This window comes from Heterodontus francisci, chromosome 5 (assembly GCF_036365525.1).
Source record: "Heterodontus francisci isolate sHetFra1 chromosome 5, sHetFra1.hap1, whole genome shotgun sequence".
In the NCBI taxonomy this organism is placed as follows: domain Eukaryota; kingdom Metazoa; phylum Chordata; class Chondrichthyes; order Heterodontiformes; family Heterodontidae; genus Heterodontus; species Heterodontus francisci.
Genome location: NC_090375.1, coordinates 33,110,606 through 33,134,333, shown reverse-complemented (window position 1 = coordinate 33,134,333; position 23,728 = coordinate 33,110,606). Strand labels below are relative to the sequence as shown.

The following is a 23,728-nucleotide window of genomic DNA, read 5'->3' as shown; positions in this document are numbered from 1 at the left end:
CCGTACTATTGCCGGTATGTTGTCAGGACCCATCGCCTTTGCAGTATTTGATCTCATCTGTCTGTAATATGTCTTTCCAGTGTTACTTAGAAGTAGCATTTCCCTATTTCACACCTCTGCTGGTAGATGCAGAAAGAAAAACAGGAAATGATGTGTTAATGTGAAGTTAGGCGTGCCATTGTATAACAATAAGTTTGTTCGTTGTACAATACACAAATCTGTTTCCACAGTTTCTCATTGTATCCTGTTTTTATCTTTTGGGTTGCATTGCTAGCTGCTACAATTTTTATCACCTTCATTTGGAAGTCAAGCATTTGTCCAGTTTCTTGCTTTCATGGTTCTGTTCTGTGCAGTAAAACTATTTAATTTTATCTATGTGACGGACTTTATTACTTGTTTGGTATGCTCCAGTGATTTGATTTGCATGATTTTTAAAGAATGCTTTTAGTTCGACAAAAATAACTTTTGAAAATGAAATTATGTACACAGCTTTTAAATTGCACTCTAACAAGTTTGATGATGCATGATATTTTTAGACTGCATTTTCTTCACAGCTTTTAACATCATTTTAACTGCACATTGCATTATTGGTTTGCTTGCTGCATTTTTAATAATTGTTTTCCTTTTTTTCCCCTTTTGGTAAATTTCTTTAACCTTCCTTCACATTGTGTTCACCACTAGCCATGGAGGGTAAGCAAATAATATGTGTATTTCTTTCTTTTTAATTTTTGTCTGATTTGTAATTATTGTATCTGTTTCTTCAAGGTGACATGAAAAGGGCTGTGTAATTCCAACATGTTTCTTTGAAAACAGTTAAACATTTAAATTGATTTATTATAATAGTAGTGCCCTTGCCAGCAGATTCTATGCTAGAATAAATAAGGGTTTTTAAAAAAAGAGTGGTTCATAAAAACATACAGCACAGAAGGAGGCCAGTCAGTCCATCGTGCCTGAGTTGGCTCTTTAAGAGAGCTGTCCAATTAGACCCACTCCCCTGCCCTTTCCTCATATTCCTACAAATTGCTCAATTTCATATATATATATATATATATATATATTCAATTCCCTTTTGAAAGTTACTATTGAACCAGCTTCCACTACCCTTTCAGCCAGTGCACTCCAGATAGTTGAAGCACAGGATGAGAAAATTCATTTAATTGTGACTGTGGCTACAGTAAATCTTTTTAATTAGAGATTGTTACAATATGGCTTTATATGGCCCATGTAAAAATTCATATGATATCACTTTTGAAATTCAAACAGCTGAATTAGAATCCAAGTTATGAGAAATTAATGGACACACAGTAACCAAATTATGTTGATTTGACAACTTTTAATTAGTGCTGTGATTTCATGGTTAAGATTCTGAAATAAAGTTAGTGAAATTAGTGATTAGTACTGGACACAATCAAAGCAGGAACTTGACATCAGTCGTGCTGGTGTTCTGTGCATTGGCAATTGTCCTGTGCCTCTTGATTTTGCATTTCCACCACACAGAATGTAATAGTATATTCAGTCCGTCTGTGAGATTTTTTTCCTCCTTGTTAGAATTGGGTTATTACGGTTTGATCTACACAGCAGCCATAGTGTTGGTTGCATGAGCTTTACACTTCTCCAAGCTTGGATGATTGATCATGGACAAAAAAAAAATGGATCATTGATAAGGAGTCACAAAATAAATTGTTGTTTTGATAATCAGCAAGAACAAGTTTATGTGGCTTTATTTAATTTTCAGAACAATTCTATTTTGTATTATTCACTTTATACTCAACTTTCCTTCTCCATATTTCCCAATTCAAATAAAAAATCTGCCAAGCCCATGTTATAAAATTTTCATGTGATTATAATATTGCCTTTTGACTAAACTTTGCATGTACCTCTTTCTCATCAGATATTTGAAAGTAGGCATGTTTAGAACTATTATTGGCCCTTGATTCCATGTCTTATAATTAGTAGTCTATCACCTCAATAAACTAAAAACTGTATTTTAGGAATGCTCAATATTTTGCTTTGGTGCAAGCCGGCATTCTGGCAGTTTTCAGTCTCCATCTCATATATCATTTGGGATGGCTAGGTAATTCTGTTGAAGTGGAAAAATTAGTTGACTGGTTAATTTGCACTGGTTCAAATGTGAAAAAGACAGAGGCCATGGAGCATTCTCTTCTTTGTTTAGCATTTTTGAGACCTAAACAAAGTAAATTGACCAAACAAAAATGAGATTTTCACCAAACTTGAATAGTAATTTAATAAAAGCAAAATACTGCAGATGCTAGAAATCTGAAATAAAAGCAGAAAGTGCTGGAAATATCAGCATCTATGGAGAGAGAAGCAGAGTTAATGGGCTGGATTTTATAGGGGCCTCAACATCGGGATCCATGGTGGCGGGGGCATGAAGATTGCCGCAGATGAGGCCCACCACCAACCTCGGCGCTGGCAGGGCTCATTCCTATCTTGCTGGTGGCGGTAAGGCCTATTAGCGGCCTCGGGACCCAGATTTGAATATTCAAGTAAATGGACTGACCTGCATTATTGACGTTCCCATCGCCTCCTGAAGTGCCGCCGCGGCCGGCATTCGAATCCCCATCCGGGGAAATGAGGCGCAACACCTGTGGGGAGGGGGACGGAGGTAAGTTTCTCAGTGCGGGAAGGGGAGAGCGGGGTCAAACTCTTTGAATTGGTGGGGAGGATGGTGGGAAGGGGTTGAGGGTTAAAGTTATTAAAAGTCGGGGGGAAAGGTCGTGATCTGAATCAAAGTTTTTTTGGGGGGGGGAAATGGCCTATTAATGACTCGATTATTCCTTGGGGGTGTGGGTGAGGGGAGTGCAGATGTAACGTGTAAATTAAATTTTAACACTTTGATCCCATTAAAAATTCTTCTAATGGCTTGAAGCCTTTTAAAAATGGTGCTGGCGCCTGCGCAGTGGCGCCAGACATCTTTGCTAGGGATGGCTCGGCTGCCCCTTCCACGTCATCGGTGGGGAGGAGGTGCGGGGTGGGGGTGGAGGGGCGCCCCATCCATGTTAATGAGCCACCTCGTCTAAGATCGAGATGGCTCCGTGGAGTAAAACTCGCGCGAGTATGGCGGCGGCAACCTAAAACCCAGCCCAATGTTTCAGGTCTGCAGCCTTTTATCAAAACAGGTTCTGAAGAAAGGTCACAGACCTGAAATGTTAACTCTGTTTCTCTCTCTACAGATGTTGCCAGACCTGCTGAGTATTTCCAGCACCTTCTGTGACTCATAATTTTCTTTCTTCATGCTTTGGGTTTAAAAAGAGACCTGTTAGGAACAATCAAGTTTCTGTCTGTATTCTTCCTGTTTGTGAAATCTACATTGTCATTCTAATAATTTCCTTGTCGCTCAGAAGTGAACTGAAAACTATACCAGCAGATTATCATGTGGTTATAAACACTGACATTGCAATCTCAAGTTAACATATCATTAAATTTAAACCCAAAGTTATAAGTGACTTCCTCCCAGACACAATTCTTGGTATGGTTGTAACTTTCTTTGTCCAAAGCTGTAAATTTTCAGTACATCAAACACATGTGATCTTAGCACAACTGCGCATTTTTTTAACATACAAATACTAAAAAAGACAAAGCAATTTCACGTTTTAAACAGACAGCTTTTCAGGCATTATGGATTTCCCTATCATGGTGTTTGTACAACTTTTGAATAATTTCCACAAAACTTCTTTCAGTATTATTTAATTTTCTAATCAAAAGGGAAAATGCAGAAGCAATCTGTTTCCCCGGGACAAACAAGTCTGTGCTGTATCGAAATAACTCAAACTTCCAGAATATCTATAAGATTCTATGGTCCATAATAGCTTGTAGAATATTTACCAAATGATGTGCAAATGTATCTATCCTTTTACAAATGAAATAAACTAAGATATTGAGCTTTTAATGAAAAGCTAGGGATCAATTTGTGCTTCCTTTTTTGCAGAAAATGGATGCTCCCTTTTCAAGTCACCTTCTGATTTTATAATTAAATAATAACTCCTTGTGTATCTAAAAACACATATTCAACTTAATTGTTTGAGTGTGGTTGTAATCACCCTTTTACTAATATGTTTTAAATTGATTTTAAATAATTTAGAAGGTCGACAACCTTTATTAATGTTCTGGTGGCCTTGTTTTGATTAATTGCTGGTAAAATCTGTTATTCGAATGAGATTCGGTATGTAGCCTACTAAAATACATATACAGCTCCTGAGTGAATGCATGGGCCTGATAGATGTTTTGCTAGAGTTTTTTTGGTCCACGGCAGAGCTCAGGAAGCTTGATTTGAACATTTGCTAAGTTATGTGTTGAATAAACTGTTCCAAGTTTACTTAACCAGTTCATATGGAAGTCATATCACAGTTCATTGATCATTTGAATACATAAAACCATTTGCTGCACATAAGCATATGGTTACTGATTTTTCTTCAAAGTTATAATGGGACAGAGATTTCTTCGTTTTATTCAGTTTAATGTGTAGTTTTGTTTTTTGTTTAACCTTTCTTACCATTTTGTCTCATCATTTACATGAATATTAAATCAACTAATGGAAGCTGTAAATCTTTCCTTACTTGTCCATTTTATATGTTTCTGCATTTTAAAGTTCTATGTTGTCAAACTGATTTTTCTGCTTACCACAGAATTCTGCATGTCTCCAGTAAAGATGTTTTGCTGTAGTACAGATCATCATATAAATTATCAGTCGGTGAGGAACAGGGTGGAACAGTGAATTAGCACACAGTACTTACGCCTTTCCAACTTCTGCTTAAATTCAGCCCAATCCAGGGATGAAGATGGTGTCAAGATTGTGGGAGCCCTATATAAAATGAGATTTGTCACTCTATTTTTTTGCATATTCAGCACAGTAACACCCATATTTTTATCACTCATTGGTACTAAATTTATGGTTTTACTCAGTGGGGCAATAATAGCTGCATGGGAAATGAAAAAAATTGGTCTGATAACTACCTGGAGATTGGAGTTGAAGCACGCTGCTGGCACAGAGTAGAGGAATCTTTCCTCTGCATCAGACCCTGCTGCCCTTAAATCAAGAATGGTTGTTCCTGGTATGTGTTGCCAAAAACTGAGTATTCAACTTTCCAGCACTTAGATCCTTCACTTTATGAGTACAAAAATGTACAGACAAGGTTAACTTCTTTTTAAATCAAGTTTTTGTATTTTTATTTGGATGGAAATCTCATCTACATTCTTGAGTATTTTTTTTTAACTCAGTTTTATTTAATGGTGAATATCATAAACAATACCACAAGTAAATACAACAATTGAAGTCCTGTGCTATGAATAGTTCTAATTTTGGCATATTTTAGCAAGGGTCAAGGTGGGGCGGGAGAGATGAGGAGACAGCTTAATGCTTTAAGTGAAATGTTTCTAAAATACATTCTTCTGGGTTATTCATAACTTTTCAGCTGATAATGTAATCCCTTTTGTTGGCTTCTCCAAGACTTTTTGTAATACTCAAGAATTTAAATTCCAGTCTTTGCAATTTTTAAATTGATGAACTGGAAGTTATTTAAGTTTATTTAGTCCTACAAATTATCAAAAGTCACATTTATTTAAAAAGAGTGTTATCTTCCTAGTTTTGGTTCAGTTTTGGCAAAAGAGTTAAAAGTAATTTTCTGTTTCAGTTGAACAATATAATTGTTTTCAACTGTACCAAAAAGATAATGACAACTGATTTCTTTAACAAGACTGATTTTAATTAACTTACAATGGATCTTCAAGGAGAGAGTAATACCAAGTACATATGGTCTAACATTAAAACATTTGCGCATTTTTTCAAATGAATGGGCATTTTGAGAACAATGGATTCTTGATAGTGATGATAGTAATCTCATTAAGAGGAGGTGGTGCCCTGGGCTATGTGAGCAATGCTGGAGAGGTATGTAATGTCCAGCTAAACCCCATAGTTAAATTACAGCCTTGAAATTGTGTTGCTATCTATTATTCACAATATATTCTGTTTTTGAGAGCAGTTTTTGTAGTTTTCTGGTGTCTGTGCTATAGCACACTTCTTTACGAAGGCTGACTGACATGTCCTTGATGTGTGAAAATGTTCACGCAAGAGACTAACCATTGTGGCATTGTTAACAAATGAGATGCAGTTAACAACAGATTTTTTTTTTGTCCAGTAAATGCTATGATTCTCTGATATTCTACAGTTACTCATGGAGCTAAGGAGATTTATTTACATGACAATCCGTGATGATATGTTGTAATTTGAAGAAATAGAATATAGCACGATGCTAACCAACTTGATTCTTATAATCCAGATTCAGCCACAAGAAATAAGCCCTCCACCCACAGCTAACCTGGACCGTTCAAATGACAAAGTGTATGAAAATGTAACTGGATTGGTGAAGGCAGTGATAGAAATGTCTAGTAAAATCCAACCAGCACCTCCAGAGGAATACATACCAATGGTAAAGGTGAGGAATGATTTTAAATTTGATACTATGCATTCTTTTACACTGTGGTCAGCACCAAGTCTCTGGAAAAGGTACAAACAAGCGTGATTGACGGGCGTAGAAGATTAGACACAGCCCTTTCACCTCTGGGACCAAATCAAACACAGACTGATGGGTTGGAAACTATCTGTTGACTGTAAGGGTCCTATGTGAAATGGGTTTGGGCAGTCCCAATCAAGCACAAAACTGCACTTAATTAGCACTAAATTGACACACTCACTCAGAAAGGAAAATGTCACAGACTCATACATTTTAAAAGCAAGAAGCAAAAATAGCCCAAGTCAGTCTGGTAGGGAATGAATCAAGATCATTTTGAAGAGGGTTAGAACATTAAAAGCAAAAATTGACAGGGGTTGTAGATAATTACCATGCAGTGTTATCCATCTCCAATTTTTTTTTATTTGTTTCATGGGATGTGAGCGTCGCTGGCCAGTCCGGCATTTAATGCCCAACCCTAATTGCCCTTCAGAAGGTGATGGTGAGCTGCCTTCTTGAACCGCTGTAGTCCATATGGGGTAGGTACACCCACAGTGCTATTAGGAAAGGAGTTCTAGGATTTTGACCCAGCGACAGTGAAGGAACGGCATTATAGTTCCAAGTCAGGATGGTGTGTGACTTGGAGGGGAACTTGGGTGGTGTTCCCACGTATCTGCTGCCCTTGTCCTTCTAGGTGATTGAGGTCGTGGGTTTGGAAGGTGCTGCCTGAGTAGCCTTGGTGCGTTGCTGCAGTGCATCTTCTAGATGATACACACTGCTGCCACTGTGCGTCAGTGTTGGAGGGAGTGAATGTTTGTGGACGGGGTGTCAATCAAGCAGGCTTTGTCCTGGATGGTGTCGAGTTTCTTGGGTGTTGTTGGAGCTGCACCCATCCAGACAAGTGGAGAGTATTCCATCACACTCCTGACTTGTGCCTTGTAGATGGTGGACAGGCTTTGGAGAGCCAGGAGGTGAGTTACTTGCCGCCAAATGTGCTGTTCTTGGTTCTTTGCTAGTGCACCCCTTCTCACCTCATGGCTGTGTGAAGATAAGAAATCCAAAAAAGGGATGTCTGATTTCATTTGCTTGGCAGGAAACCTAGCTTACTTTTTCAGGTCAAAATTTGTGAGACTTCATATATTGAACTGTATTTTGGAACAGATTTAGGCATCAATGTGCTCTTCAGTAAAATGTGGGTTTTGTATTCATTTATGAAATTATTGATGTAAATTGCAGGCTTTTTTTATTTCCATAAACCACAGGATTTCCGTAATTCTGTAACGTTTCCCAGAGTAGTGAGATCATTCTCCAAATTGAATAAAAAATAACCAAGTAAGATTAGCTTGCTACCATGAAGACAAAAAGGGTTTCTTTAGTCGTATCTTTTTAGCTCAGCATGGTTAAGAGAAATTAATATGAGATTAGCTAAATAAAATGCTTGATTGTGTCACAAAGCAGTGATGTTTATATAAAGAATAAAATGTTTATTTTTTTTATTCATTCATGGGATGTTGGCGTCACTGGCTATGCCAGCATTTATTGCCCATCCCTAATTGCCCTTGAGAAGGTGGTGGTGAGCTGCCTTCTTGAACCGCTGCAGTCCATGTGAGGTAGGTAGACCCACAGTGCTGTTAGGAAGGGAGTTCCAGGATTTTGACCCAGCGACAGTGAAGGAACGACGATATAGTTCCAAGTCAGGATGGTGTGTGACTTGGAGGGGAACTTGCAGGTGGTGATGTTCCCAAGCATCTGCTGCTCTTGTCCTTCGAGGTGGTAGAGGTCGCGGGTTTGGAAGGTGCTGTCTAAGGAGCCTTGGTGCATTTGCCCTTCTGGCGGAAGAGGGTGTTTGTTATAGCGAGGCCATGCTGAGTACTGTTATGACCAGGTAAGGAATATGTCTAGGGGTCTTTTGCTGTCTCGACCTGGTCTTATTGTAACAGGGTTTTTTTTAAACACACTGTGTATTGAGCTCCCCCTTTGTGAATCCTTGTTCACAACTTTCCAATTATAAGGCAAAGAAATGAGCACAAACGGGCTTTCTTTGGTTTAAAGATGATGAAATTTATTAAACCTTAAACTTAAACTCTAATACAGTTCATGCCTACAGATATACGACGTGCCCACGCTAGCATGCACACGTGATATAAATTGAATCATGTTCTGCCGAACACGACTCAATTTCATTAAATTTGATTGAGGATAAAGAAGTGAGATTCTTACTGTTCATATCCTGTACCAAGTTGGTCAGTATATTATCAGCAGTACTTTTATTCTGGTAAATGTATTTGCAGGAGGTTGGTTTGGCATTAAGAACTTTATTGGCGACAGTGGATGAAACCATTCCTTCACTCCCAGCAAGCACCCACAGAGAGGTAAGCAAATACATATTTCAGCCTTGGATTAATCAAATCAATTGCTACTCACAAAGTAACTCTTACAATTTGGAGTTAGTCTTATGTGAGTGTATGTAATGCATCTGAGTTCACTTCTTGTCAGCATGTTCATCATAAGTTCCTAATCCACATTTAGAATGGAAACTGCCTGTGTAAACTGTTTAAGCTACAACTACATGTGCCCCCCACCACCGTGGAAACACTGCAGTGCTGCCATTTGAGGGAAGCATTAATTGCATCATTGCAGCCATTATTGGGGAGGTGGTGGCATAGTGGTATTGTCGCTGGACTAGTGACCCAGGGTATTGCTCTGGGACATGGGTACGAATCCTGCCACGGCAGAGGCTGGAATTTGAATTCAGTTAATAAATGTGGAAATGAAAGCTAGTCTAATGATGACCAAAAACCATTGTTGATTGTCATAAAAGCCCATCTGGTTCACTAATGTCCTTTAGGGAAGGAAATCTGCTATACTTACCTGGTCTGGCCGACATGTGACTCCAGACCCACAGCAATGTAGTTGACTCTTAAATGCCCTCTGAAATGGCCTAGTTAGCCACTAAGTCGTATCTAACCGCTACAAAGTCAATAAGGCATGAAACCAGATGGACCACCCGGCATCGACCTAGGCACCGGAAACAACAAATGCCCTATCGACCCTGCAAAGTCCTCCTTACAAAGATCTGGGGGCTTGTGCCAAAATTGGGAGAGCTGTTTCACGGACTAGTCAAGCAGCAGCCTGACATAGTCATAATCACGGAATCATACCTTACAGACAATGTCCCAGACTCCACTATCACCCTCCCTGGTTATGTCCTGTCCCACTGGCAGGACAGACCCAGCAAAGGTATACAGTCATGAGGCAGTTGTCCTGGGAGTCCTCAACATCGACTCCGGACCCCATGAAGTCTCATGGCATCAAGTCAAACATGGGCAAGGAAACCTCCTGCTATTTACCATCGAGCCCCCCCCCCACCCCTCAACTGATGAATCAGTACTCCTCCATGTGCCACACAAGCACTAAGGGTGGCAAGGGCACAGAATGTACTCTGGGTGGAGGACTTCAATGTCCATTGCCAAGAATGGCTCGATAGCACCATTACTGATTGAGCATGCCGAGTCCTAAAGGACAAAGCTGGGTCTGCGGCAGGTGGTGAGGGAACCAACAAGAGAGAAAAACAGACTTGACGTCGTCCTCACCAATCTGCCTGTCACAGATGCATCTGTCCATGACAGTATTGGTAGGAGTGACCACCTCACAGTCCTTGTGGAAACGAAGTCCCGTCTTCACTTTGAGGATACTGTCCATCGTGTTGTGTGGCACTACCACAGTGCTAAATGGGATAGATTTCAAACAGATCTAGCAATGCAAAACTGGGCATCCATGAGCCGCTGTGGGCCAACAGCAGCAGCAGAATTGTACTCATCTGTAACCTCATGGCCTGGCATATCCCCCACTCTACCATTAAAGTGTCAACCCAGGACTACTTGCATGCCAAACAGCATAAGCAGCATCTGATAGACAGAGCTAAGCAATCCCACAACCAACGGATCAGATCTGAGCTCTGCAGTCCTACCACATCCAGTAGTGAATGGTGGTGGACAATTAAACAACTAACAGGAGGAGGAGGCTCCACAAATATCTTCATCCTCAATGATGGGGGAGACCAGCACATCAGTGCAAAGGATAACGCTGAAGCATTTGCAACAATCTTCAGCCAGAAGTGTTGAGTTGATGATCCATCTCAGCCTCCTCCTGAAGTCCCCAGTATCACAGATGCCAGTCTTCAGCCGATTCAGGTCACTCCACGGGATATCAAGAAACGACTGAAGGCACTGGATACTGCAAAGGTTATGGGCCCTGATAATATTCCTGCAATAGTACTGACAATTTGTGCTCAAGAACTTGCCGTGCCCCTAGCCAAGCTGTTCCAGTACAGCTACAACACTGGCATCTACGCGGCAATCTGGAAAATTGTCCAGGTATGTCCTGTACACAAAAAGCAGGACCAATACAACCCAGCCAAGTACCGACCCATCAGTCAACACTCTATCATCAGGAAAATGATGGAAGGTGTCATTGACAGTGCTATCAAGTGGCACTTGCTTAGCAGTAACCTGCTCAGTGATGCTCAGTTTGGGTTCCACCAGGGCCCCTCAGCTCCTGACCTCATTACAGCCTTGGTTCAAACATGGACAAAAGAGTTGAACTCAAGAGGTGAGGTGAGAGTGACTGCCCTTGACGTCAAGGCAGCATTTGACCGAGTATGGCATCAAAGAGCCCTACAAAAACTGGTATCAATGGGAATCGGGAAAAACACTCAGCTGGTTTGAGTCATACCTAGTGCAAAGGAAGATGGTTGTGGTTGTTGGAGGTCACTCATCTCAGCTTCAGGACATCACTGCAGGAGTTCCTCAGGGTTGTGTCTTAGGCCCAAACATCTCAGCTGCTTCATCATTGACCTTCCTTCAATCATAAGGTCAGAAGTGGGATATTCGCTGATGATTGCACAATGTTCAACACCATTCGTGACTCCTCAGATACTGAAGCAGTCCGTGTAGAAATGCAGCAAGACCTAGACAATATCCAGGCTTGGGTTGATAAGTGGCAAGTAACATTTGCGCCACACAAGTGCCTATCTCAAACAAGAGAGAATCTAACCATCTCCCCTTGACATTCAATGGCATTACAATCGCTGAATCCCCCACTATCAACATTTTGGGGTTACCATTGACCATGAAACTAAACTGGAGTAGCCATATAAATACCGTGGCTACAAGAGCAGGTCAGAGGCTGGGAATCCTGCGGTGAGTAATTTACCTCCTGACTCCCCAAAGTCTGTCCACTATCTACAAGGCACAAGTCAGGAGTGTGATGGAATACTCTCCACTTGCCTGGATGGGTGCAGCTCCAACAACACTTAAGAAGCTGGACATCATCCAGGACAAAGCAGACAGCTTGATTGGCACCCCATTCACCACCTTCAACATTCACTGCCTCCACTACCAACGCACAGTGGCAGCAGTGTGTACTATCTACAAGATGCACTGCAGCAACTCTCCAAGGCTCCTTAGACTGCACCTTCCAAACCCGCGACCTCTACCACTTAGAAGAACAAGGGCAGCAAATGCAAGGGAACACCACTTCCTGCAAGTTCCTCTCCAAGCCACACACCATCCTGACTTGGAACTATATCGCTGTTGCTGGGTCAAAATCTTGGAACTCCCTTCCAAACAGCACTTTGGGTGTACCTACCCCACATGGACTGCAGCGGTTCAAGAAGGTGGCTCACCACCACCTTTTCAAGGGCAATTAGGGATGGACAATAAAAGCTTTTCTAATCAGCGGCACTGACATCCCAAGATGAATTTAAAAAAAAAAGAGTTTATAATGGAAATTAAAAACAAACTTGTTCTACATTTTAAAATTTACACAGCCACACAAACATTTTTTTATGAGAAATTATCACAGATCATAGAATCATCACTTTCTTGAAATTAATCAAGTTGTATGAAAATTGCTGTAACACAAAGGACATGCTCATTATCTGTATTATTTATATACAGGTTAGTCACCTATCATGGTGCACACAAGAGGCTGAATTTTACCAGTGCTCTAGGGATGGGCTGGGAGGTGGAGGGTGGTAGGAGGCATAAAATGGTGACAGAAGGTTGCGGGGGGGTGGTGTGGCATGCCCATGGAATTTAACCAGGAGGCGGGAAAGATCGAGGAAAGCCTTCCCGCCCAGACCCCAATTGAGTTCCTTAAGGGCCTCTTCCCACTGCTGCTGGTATTTTACCAGCAGTTTGGGGATCGGTGGGGGGTGGGGCTTCTGCCACGGTGGGTCCAGTAAAAGCTAGTGGCCTCCCCGTGGGCTCTGGGTTGGGGGGGATGGTCTCCTGCTCTGGCACCTTGTGGCCCAAGGAGGACCGCCCACCACTTGGGCATGCCTAACTGTCCCCCAGTGAGGCCTACAAACTTGATTCCCGGGCCTCCTCCTTGCCGGCTGATCCAGGCCTGTTGCAGTCTCAGCAGTGGCCACTGCTCCTGTTGGCGTTGCTCAGACTGAAAAGCTGCCAACCTTCCGATTGGCCGCAGCTCTTGGAGGCGGTCTCCCTTCTTTTAAAGGGATGGGAGCCCCGAAGGCAGGCATTTAATTGCCTCAGAGCCAAAAAATGGAGAAGGTTGGTCCCCCAAACAGCTAAGGTGGGGTTGCCCCCAACTTTCCAGCCCAATGCCAGGATCCTCCCCCCCAAAAAAATTGGCACAAAATTCAGCCCCAAGTATCAGGACAAAATATATGATGACAATAAATTAAGAGGGACAGTATATCTGTATCCCCTGCCCGCTAACCGTGCTGCTATTGAAGATGGCACATGGTCCTGACTGTGTGCAACATCATAGGTTGATATATGATAGACTGATAATTCTAGTAAAACCCCTAGCTTTTCTCTTTTTTTTTTAAAAATGGTTCGCACGGCTGAGGTATACATTTTAAAAACTAGAACACATCTGGCTTTTTCCACTGGGTATCAAGCACATTTCATCAGATATAGCAACTGTTAGATGCAAGGTAAACCTCCTTTTACACAGCCGTTCACTTGCAGAAGAATCTTTACTGAATCAGCATTGATATTTGTAGTTGGCATGCCTAATATTTCACCTCTGTAATTGAAAAGCCAAATTAATGTGCATTGGGCTGTTCTGTGCTGTGAATTATGTATCAAAAACTAGTTTAAAGAATATTCAAGACACATTTCACTTGGAACTCTTGGATCTATTAAATAGATGGTTCATCCAAGCAGTACATCCCATATTTCAACTCCGATCACAAAAGTAGAATCATAGATATTATAACAGAAGAACATTAATCCCATCACAACTGTGCTGTTGTTAGCTCATCAAATGGATCTATCTATTGTAATCCCAGTCCCTTGCCCTTATCCTTTTATGTCATTTCTTTTCAAAGACTTTCCAATTCCACCGCAGCCTCACAGCTCCAGGGACCCGGGTTCGATTCCGGGTACTGCCTGTGTGGAGTTTGCAAGTTCTCCCTGTGTCTGCGTGGGTTTTCTCCGGGTGCTCCGGTTTCCTCCCACAAGCCAAAAGACTTGCAGGTTGATAGGTAAATTGGCCATTATAAATTGTCACTAGTATAGGTAGGTGGTAGGGAAATATAGGGACAGGTGGGGATGTTTGGTAGGAATATGGGATTAGTGTAGGATTAGTATAAATGGGTGTTTGATGTTCGGCACAGACTCGGTGGGCCGAAGGGCCTGTTTCAGTGCTGTATCTCAAAAAAAAATCTAAAAAAAGATGCTGTAGTCTACATCAGTAGCCACTAATAACGCATTGCAAGTTCTAATTACTGTAAAAAAAAAGTTACTCCAAACTTTCCTATTTCTTCTTCCATTGAATTCTGAGAATAGTTTTGATTACTGATTCACCAGCTAGCACAAACAGTGTTTTCCTTCCCAAAACCCTTCATAATTTTAAAACGTCTGTTAAATCCAACACCACCCCACCCCGCAAACGATCTCTGACTCCAATAAAAATAGTGGCATTCAAAGAAAGAAATCTGCCTGTCTGATCCAGTCCCACATTATGTGAATGTCAATTCTTCTGAGGTGGCCGAACAAGCCACTCAGTATCAGGCCAGCCAGGGGTGGGTAATAAATGTGGCCTTGCTGGCATCGCTTATAACTTACTGACATATTAACGCACCAATTGTTCAAGTCATTTTTCATGACTTGTTCCTGATATCATTCTAGTCAGCCCTTACTATGCTACTAATATCCTTTCTTTAATGAGTTGGCCAGAACATCTTGCACTGTTGTTGTTAACCAGTGTCTTGTACAAATACAACATCACCTCCCTGTTTTTATAGTCAATACCCTATGTATAAAATCCAGAACTGTATTTGTCTTTTTATCATCTTTTGATTTTGGACTCCCATCTTTAATGATCTATGCATCTCAACTCTCTTCCTCCATTCTGTCAATAATCCTACCATTTAGTCCTTACATCCTTTCACTGTCCTTTTTCCCGAAATGTACTGCTACAAATTTATCTGCATCGATCTTCATCTGCCATGACTGTGCTAACCTGTTCACCTCTTCCAGCATTCTGAATCACAGAACAACATGTGCCCTAATTTAGTATCATCAGCAATGTGAAAGGGGTACTGTTGTAAATCATTACACCTCTCAATTCCTGTGTGTCAATGGGCCAAATCTTGCAGGAGCAGGGCATCTCACAGTGGCCTTCGTTTAGACTTTTTACTGCACCCTTCAACTCAAATATAATTTGCATCACAAGTTACTGGAAGTACGAGCTGAAATGGCATTCAAGGGCAATGGGGATCCTGGGACCTTAGTGAACAATGGGGCCAGTAATGTATCCCCTTAACCAATGAAATTTAAGGATTGAGAAAAAAATAGAGGAACGACTGAGAAATAGGGTGAATTAGCGTTAGTGAATTACAGTCAGATCAGGCACAGAAAGAGAAATGAAGAGGGAAAGAAAGATTGGAGCGAGAGAAAAGAAGCAACAGAAAGAAAAAGTAAGAATTTTTTAAAAATTTAATCACTAAGAAGAATTAACTGCATCCAAAAATAAAACTCAACTGTTTAAATTTTTCCCATTCTTGGTCAGAGAGTTTAATTGGCATTGCATCAACAACTATCACACAGTTAGAAGGATACTTACGCTGTTAATTGTGAGCCCTAACTTTCTACGGCGTGTATAATCAGCAATTAATGTGCAAATCCTGCAAGTTCTTAAAAAAAATTACAGTGGCAGGGTTGAGGGTGAACTGCTGTTTGTGCGAGGCAAATGTCAGAGTAGTGTAAATCAACCATAAAGTAATGCACATTTGCAGCTCACCATGTAAATCTTCTTTGCCTAAACTTGCTGCCTGATTTATGCATTAGTAAAGGCATGCATCGTAAACTCATCATTGATTTTCCAGTGAGATTTGGTCCAATGTTTTTTTAAATTAAAATGAAGCATAAACCAAAGCCACAAGGGATTATTGGATGTGTTTGACTGCATATATCTTCCTTTCTTGACATTTTTCTTTTTACAAATCAATGTTTTTCTTTGATTATTTGGTAATTTTATATCATAATAGCATGTCAGTATTAACGTTTTACAAATTATACTTCCACCTTCAAGGATGTAATGGGAGGAGTTTAATTAATTCAATTAAATGCTACTTAGTGCAATTAAACACTGAGATGTTAATGTACTGGCATCAGTTTTTACCATTTTGATTATGTGAACCTTTTTAACATGTATTTGTTTGTGGAAGCCTCTAACCTTATTTTTCCTCTATAGATTGAGATGGCACAAAAGCTATTGAACTCTGACCTAGCAGAATTAATTGGAAAAATGAAGTTGGCCCAACAATATGTGATGACAACTCTCCAGCAGGAATATAAGAAGCAGATGCTGACAGCTGCACATGCATTGGCTGTGGATGCCAAAAATTTGCTGGATGTTATTGACCAAGCCAGACTGAAAATGATTGGAGGTCACCCTAGACCCCTCTAGCCATCTGAAGCCTGCTCTGGGGGTTCTTGAAATGATCATGTGATCAAATCTACCACCAGCATGTGGAATCACAAAGAGCCAAAAAAAACTTTATATATCTACATATGTATAAAAACAGAGAAAGTACTGTCAAGGATTTTGGGACACCTAAGGGCTGAGAATTCTTGCTCCACAGTACAGGAACTCCAGATTGGAACTCTAATCACTGACTAGAAACAGACCAATATTTAGCTGCAATACATCGACCAGGATTTGAACAAAGATGTTATATTTTCAGACTGACGTCATTTAAGGTAACAAAAAAATCTTTCTTCGTTACTCCAACTCTTGTGGAGTACGGAGGTGCTCCTGTATTTCACCAACACTCTGAAGTGTTAATTAAAAACTAGCATGTAGAATAGATCTGAGACTGTATTTTGCTTCAAACAGAAATACATGCCAGTGGTTTAGAAAAAACCTGGAACAGATTGTGCTGCATTTATAGGTGCAGCAAAATTGAGTGCTGTGTATTAATATTTCTTCTACCATTGTTTAACTTCATTTTTTTAATTATTTAAAGCGAAAGCCATGATCTCAATTAAAAACAAAATAGTTACTAACCATCTTGTTTCTGGCTTGTCTAGGAGTTTGTTGGGAACAGCATAGTATGCAGGCGTGGTACATTTATATTATTTTCCATATGTATTACCTGTTCTCTGGCACGCCCTCCTTCATTTTGGGGTATAAATTATTCTCAGGAAGAATATAATGAACTGTACAGTTATTTGACCTATTAAAAAGGTGTTAACAAAAAGCTCAACCTTGTAATGTTTTCTGCAGATTATCTGACATACAGCTGCACCTTGTTTCCATTTTTATTAGAAATTATACTTAAACATAGGACTTGACTAGCAACCCAAAGTTGTGAGTGATTTATGAGCTGGCATCAAAAGAAGTGACCGTGAAAGCTTAAGAATCCAACTTGTTCACAATTGTCCTGCTAATGTCCTTGCAGGGAAGGGAAACTGCTCAGCTTGGCCTATATGTGGCTCCAATCCCACACCATGTGGTTGATGCTTAATGCCCCCTGGGAAATAAATACAGGTTTTCCAACTACACCCGCATCCCAAGAACAAAAAAAAATTTAAAATTTGAGCATACTCAACAACTTTTTTTTAATTAAAAAAAAAGTCTATCTTTTTGTCTCTTTCACATTGTGTTTCTCTCTATCCTCTGGAGAGTAGGTGGGATCTGTCAGCAGATGCACAACTCTGTTGCTACATGGATTTGTCTGTTGAAGATTGTATATTTGAGCGTGAATGTCCTTGTAAGTCTGGCTGTAGTGACTCTATCTCCTAAGCATATTGCTGCATTTATGCAGGATAGCTTTATGAAATGATTTCCTAGGATAGGAGAACTAAGAACATTGTAATTTTGCAGAGTTTTCCAAATATTTCAGAAGTAACCAAGAAACTCTAGATGTCAGAAAATTGCTGCCCTTATTTGATCATTTTATTCTATAGCTGCATTTCACCTGAAGATAGGAAACAGGTAAGCCATTCAGACCCTCAAACCTATTCTGTCATTCATTTAGATCATGGCTGATTTGTACCTCAGCTCCATTTTACTAGCCTTTGCTCCATATACCTTGATACCCTTAATTAACAAAAATCTATCAATCGCAGTCTTGAAAATTAAAATTGACCCGGTATCCACAGCCTTTTGTGACAAAAGAGTTACAAATATCCTTTGTGTGGGAAAACTGCTTCCTGATTTAATTCCTAAATAGTCTAACTCTAATTTTAAGAACATGCTGTTTTCTGGATTACCCCGCCAGAGGAAATCATTTCTCTGTATCTACTCCATCAAGTCCTTTTATAATTTCAAACACCTCAATTAGATCACTCCTCAATCTTCAAAGCTCAAGGGCATACAAACCAAGTTTATGCAGCTTGTCCTGATAATTTAACCCAGTAAGCCCTGATATCATTCTGGTGAATCTGCACTATACCCCTCCAACACAGTAATCCAGATGGGATCTGACGAAGGCACTGTATGCTTTCTATTCCATCCCTTTTGAGATAAAGATCAACATTCCATTAGTCTTTTTGTACCTGTGCACCAGCTTTTAGTGATTTTTGTACCTAGACATCTAAATCTTCTTGCTCCTCCACAGCTCCTAGGCTCTCACCATTAAAAAAAATTCCAATTTGTCTTACTCAGATCCTCACACTTCCTCACCCTCAACTCCATCTACCATAGTTTTACCTATTCACATACTCTGTCAATGACCCTTCGTAACTTCCTAACAACATAAGAAATAGGAGCAGGAGTAGGCCAAACAGCCCCTCAAGCCTACTCTGCCCTTTAATTAGATTATGCCTGATCCTCGACTCCACTCAACTTTCCCACCAGATCCCCATATCCCTTGATTCCCTTTGAGTCTGAAAATCGATCAATCTCAGCCTTGACTCAATGACTCAGCATTCACAGCCCTCTGGGGTAGAGAATTCTAAAGATTGACAACCCTGTGAGGAAAGACATTTCTCCTCATCTCAGTCCAAAATGGCCGTCCTGTTATCCTGAGATTATGTCCCATTGTTCTGGACTCTCTAGTCAGGAACAGCCCTCATAGCAATCCTGTCAAGCCTTCTCAGAATCTTATGTTTCAATGAGAACACTTCTCATTCTTCTAAACTCCAATGATTATACGCCCATTCTACTCGATCTTTCCTCATAGGACAGCCCTCTCATGTCAGGAATCAATCTAATGAACTTTCTTTGCACCCCCTAAAGCAAGTATATCTTTCCTTGGGTACGGAGACTAAAAACGTTTACTACTCCTGGTGTAGTCTCACCAAAGCCCTTTACAATTACAGCAAGACTTCATTACTCTTGTTGTACCTTACCCTTTGCAATAAAGTCCAATATACCATTTGCCTTCCTAATTGCTTGCTGTGACTGTGTGTTAACTTTCTTACACAAAGACACCCTCTGAAGTCCAATATTTAATTGTTCCTCGCTATTTCAAAAAAATTCTATTTTTCTATTCTCTTACCAAATAACATGAGTTTCCCTACAGTATACTCCACCTTCTTACTCACTGACTTACCCTGTCTATATCCCTTTGCAGACTTTTGGGGTGGAATTTTCCTAACATGGAAAATAATCGAGGGTCAGGACCATTTCCAGGTCCTAACCCCGATGGTGTCTGCTGTCCTCACTGTGTTGCGATCTTAATGGGAAGCCCAATGAAAGGGCCGCAACTGTGGATGGCCAGCAGATACTCTAGAAGAGGTAGCGCTGCTGAGGCAGGTAGGTGAGCGCAAGGGTGCCTCAAAATGGAGGCACTCTCGGATGCCTGTCAGACATTTAAATAAAGACTCAAAGGTATCAAGGCCATCAATGTGGAGAGGTTCCCCACCACAGGAATGAGTGCAGCTGCGACCATTTCAGCCTTGAGGCTCGGTCACAGGGGGTTTGAGAGGAGGCTCTGATGGCCCTCTGCCCTGCTGCTGGGAGGCTGCCTCCAAGTAGTTGCTGGGCTCAGGACTCAGCGTTGGGAGGGGGCCCAACCAACACTGGTAAAGTTCTCTCAGCATGGGTTAATGGCTCTTGATTGGGGCCTTAATTAGATCAATTGGCTGCCTGCCTCTGCCCTGGCAAACACGTCCAGAGGCGAGACAGTGTCCAGGAGCTGTCCTGACAGGGATTTTCAGTTCCTTCCCGGCACCTGCCCCCACCCCTGACTCCAAACCCAGTAAGATTCTGCCCTTTGTGACCTCCTCACAAGTCGCTTCCTCACTGCCCCACAACACCCCCCCCCCTCAAGCTTTGTATCGTCAGCAAACTTGGATTCATTACACTCGGTCCCTTCATCTAAGTCATTAATATAGATTGCAAATACCTGAAGCTTCAGCACTGATGGTTGTGGTACCCCACCAGTAACAGCCTGAAAACCAGAAAATGACCTATTTACTCCTACTCTGTTTTCTGTTCTTTAATCAATCTTGTATCAATGCGAATAAATTACCCCCAAATCTGCTCCTGTCTGCACAATTTACTGTGCTTCCTAACTTAGGCCAACTGCAAATTTGGATACCTAGCTCCATATTCCTTCATCCAAGTCATGAATACATAAGTCATTTACAGCACAGAAGGCGGGCATTTGGCCTTTTGAGTCCATGTTGGTTCTCGTTGGAGCAATTCAGTCAGTCCCACTCCCCTGCTCGATCTCCATAGCTCTGCAAGTCTATTTCCTTCAAGTAGCTATCCAGCTTCCTTTTGAAGTTATTGATTGTCTCCGCTTCCACCACCCTCATGGTCAGCAAGTTCCAGGTTATTACCACCCACTGCATAAAATGTTCTTTCTCATATTCCCCCTGCATCTCTTGCCCAAAACATTCAATCTGTGTCCCCTCGTCCTTGTACCGTTAGTTAATGGTCAGCGACACCCACATCCCATGAGCGAATAAAAAAAAATTTAATGGGAACAGCTTTTCCTTGTCTAACTTACCCTAAGCCTGTCATAATTTTGTACACTTCTAAAATCACCCCTCAATCTCTTTGTTCTAAGGAAAACAACCAGTTTTTCCAATCTAACCTTATAACTAAAATCCCCCATCCCTGGAACCATTCTGCTAAATCTCCTCTGCACCCTCTCAAGGACCCTCATATCCTTCCTGAAATGTGGTGACCAGAACTGGATGCAATTCTCCAGTTGTGGCCTAACCAGAGCTTTGTAAATGTTCAGCATAACTCCCCTGCTTTTGTACTCAATTCCTCTGTTTATAAAGCCCAAGACTCTATATACTTTACTAATCACTCTGTCCATATGTCCTGCCACCTTTAAAGATCACTGCACATGGACACCCAGGTCTTTCTGTTTCTGCACACTGGGCTGGATTTTATAAGCTAGTCGCCGATCTGGGCAGCGAGCTTCAAAAATGGCAGGCTGCACGCCAAACAGACGCCGCAATCTCAAACGCGGCAGTTCATTTAAATAGCCGGGGTGGGGGGACGCCGCCCCCCAAATCATGTGGACGGGGCAGGCTGTCCCTCCTTGGCAATGGCGTCAGCTGCCTGTACGCAGGCGCTAACGCCATTTTTAAAGGTCTGTTGGCCCTACCAGCTTATTTAAATATTTAAAGATAGATTGAATTAAATTACACTAGTATTAACCCAGCAGTGGGCATGCCTGTTGCCATGCCAGGAGCATGACAAGCAAACCCATGCAGGGTTGCTTGTGGTCTCCCAGGAGGTGGGTGGGGGGGGGGGGGGAAGGGTGAGTCCCTCATTCAAAGGTACTCGGGGCCTCATTGAGGGACCTGGCATTGGGAAGAAGGGGGCCATCCCCCCCCTCCCCACCCTTGCTGCCGACCCCCAACACCTCGCTCCTCCATGACCCACAATGGCCCTCTCGCTGTCACTTGCCTCTGGACCGGGTCACCTCTAATTGGCTGGCAGCTCTCGGGCGGGACTTCCTGCTCCTGGGGTCCTAATCCCGGGAAAGGCCTGCCAGTGGCCTCTCAAGTGCCTGATTGACTTGTCATTCAGCGGGCTTTCCCCCAAGGAGATAATGTGGGTCCCTTGCTGGCAGTCCAGCCAGCGGCCGAGACCCCCATGGCCTCCATAAAATTCCCCCCTTTATGTCTGTTTTGCATTCAGTAAGTAGGCTCAACACATACTAATTCCTAATCCTCTGTCAGCTACCTCCCAACCAATTACCAGCCCAGGTCACAAGGTTACCTCCAATTACATTAGTTTTTACTAATAATTTCTTGTGCAGCACTTTGTCAAATACCTTCTGGAAGTCTATATAGAAAATATTCCCCTATCCACCATGCTAGTGATCTCAAAAAATTCAACTAGATTTTTCAGACATGACCTACTTTTCTCAAATCCATGCTGACTCTGCACAGCTCATACTTGTCTAAGTGCTCAGTCACTCTGTCTTTGATGATATAAGTGAAAAAGCAAATGAGAAGCCAAGAGAAAGTATGAAAAGAGACTGGTAGCTAAGGTAATAGGGAATCCCTAAGTCATCTTCAGGTATATAAATAGTAAAAGGGTGGTAAAAGGAGGACTGGGGCCGATTAGGGACCAAAAAGGGATCAATACATGGAGGTAGGAGGCATAGCTGCGACCCAGGTCACAGTGAAAGACACTATAAGGATTTAAAATTGATAAGGAAGGAGCTGTTGGATAGCTGTCTGTATTTATAATTGACAGGGTGCCAGGACTGGATGAGATGCATCCAAAGACACTGAGGGAAGTGAGAATGGAAATTGCGGAGGCACTGGCCATAATTTTCCAGTCTTCCTTAGTCTTGGGGGTGGTAACAGAGGCCTGGAAAATTGCAAATGTTACACCCTTGTTCAAAAAAGCGTGTTCAGATGAGTGCAGCATCTACAGCATCTTCAATGGTGAGGAAATTTCTTGAAACAATAATTCAGGACAAAATTAATAGTCATTTGGACAAATGCACATTAATTACGTAAAGCCAGCACGGATTTCTTGAGGGAAAATCATGTTTAACTAACTTGCTGGAGTTTTTTGAAGAGGTAACAGAGAGGGTTGATGAGGATAATGCTTTTGATGTGGTGTACGTGGACTTCCAAAAGGCATTTGATGCAGTGTCACACAACAGACTTGTGAGCAAACTTGTAGCTCATGGAATAAATGGGACAGCAGCACCATGGATACGAAATTGGCTGAGTGATAGGAAACAGAGAGCTGTGGTTAATGGATGTTTTTCGGACTGGAAGCAGGTTTGTAGTGGAGTTCACCAGGGTCAGTGGTGGGACCCTTGCTCTTCCTATATATTAATGATCTAGACCTTGGTGTAAAGGCACAAGTTCAAAATTTGCGGATGATACAAAACTTGGAAGCATTGTGAACTCTGAGGAAGATAGTGTGGAACTTCAAAAGGACATAGACAAGTTGATGGAATGGGTGGACAGGTGGCAGATGAAGTTCAATATGGATAAGTGTGAAATGATTAATTTTGGTAGGAAGAACATGGAGAGACAATATAGAATACAGGGTACAACTCTAAAGGGGGTGCAGGAGCAGAGGGACTGGGTGTATATGTGCATAAGTCATTGAAGGTGGCAGGACAGGTTGAGGGAGCGGTTAATAAAGCATAGAGTATCCTAGGCACAGTGGCGCAGTGGTTAGCACCGCAGCCTCACAGCTCCAGCGACCCGGGTTCAATTCTGGGTACTGCCTGTGTGGAGTTTGCAAGTTCTCCCTGTGTCTGCGTGGGTTTTCTCCGGGTGCTCCGGTTTCCTCCCACAAGCCAAAAGACTTGCAGGTTGGTAGGTAAATTGGCC

The 23,728-nt window shown here is 41.7% G+C and overlaps 1 protein-coding gene across 5 annotated transcripts in view; it reads left to right on the top strand.

The window, feature by feature from the left end:
* Positions 1–17,193, top strand: part of LOC137369804 (focal adhesion kinase 1) — a 717,355-nt gene extending 700,162 nt beyond the window's left edge. For all 5 annotated transcript variants that reach the window (XM_068031302.1, XM_068031301.1, XM_068031300.1 and 2 more), the window contains 3 exons: positions 6,297–6,452; positions 8,759–8,839; positions 16,200–17,193. In XM_068031302.1, coding sequence (XP_067887403.1) covers positions 6,297–6,452; positions 8,759–8,839; positions 16,200–16,415 — 453 coding nt within the window. In that variant the 3' untranslated portion in view covers positions 16,416–17,193. The remainder of the gene's footprint in view (positions 1–6,296; positions 6,453–8,758; positions 8,840–16,199) is intronic.
* The last annotated feature ends 6,535 nt before the right edge of the window (positions 17,194–23,728 follow it).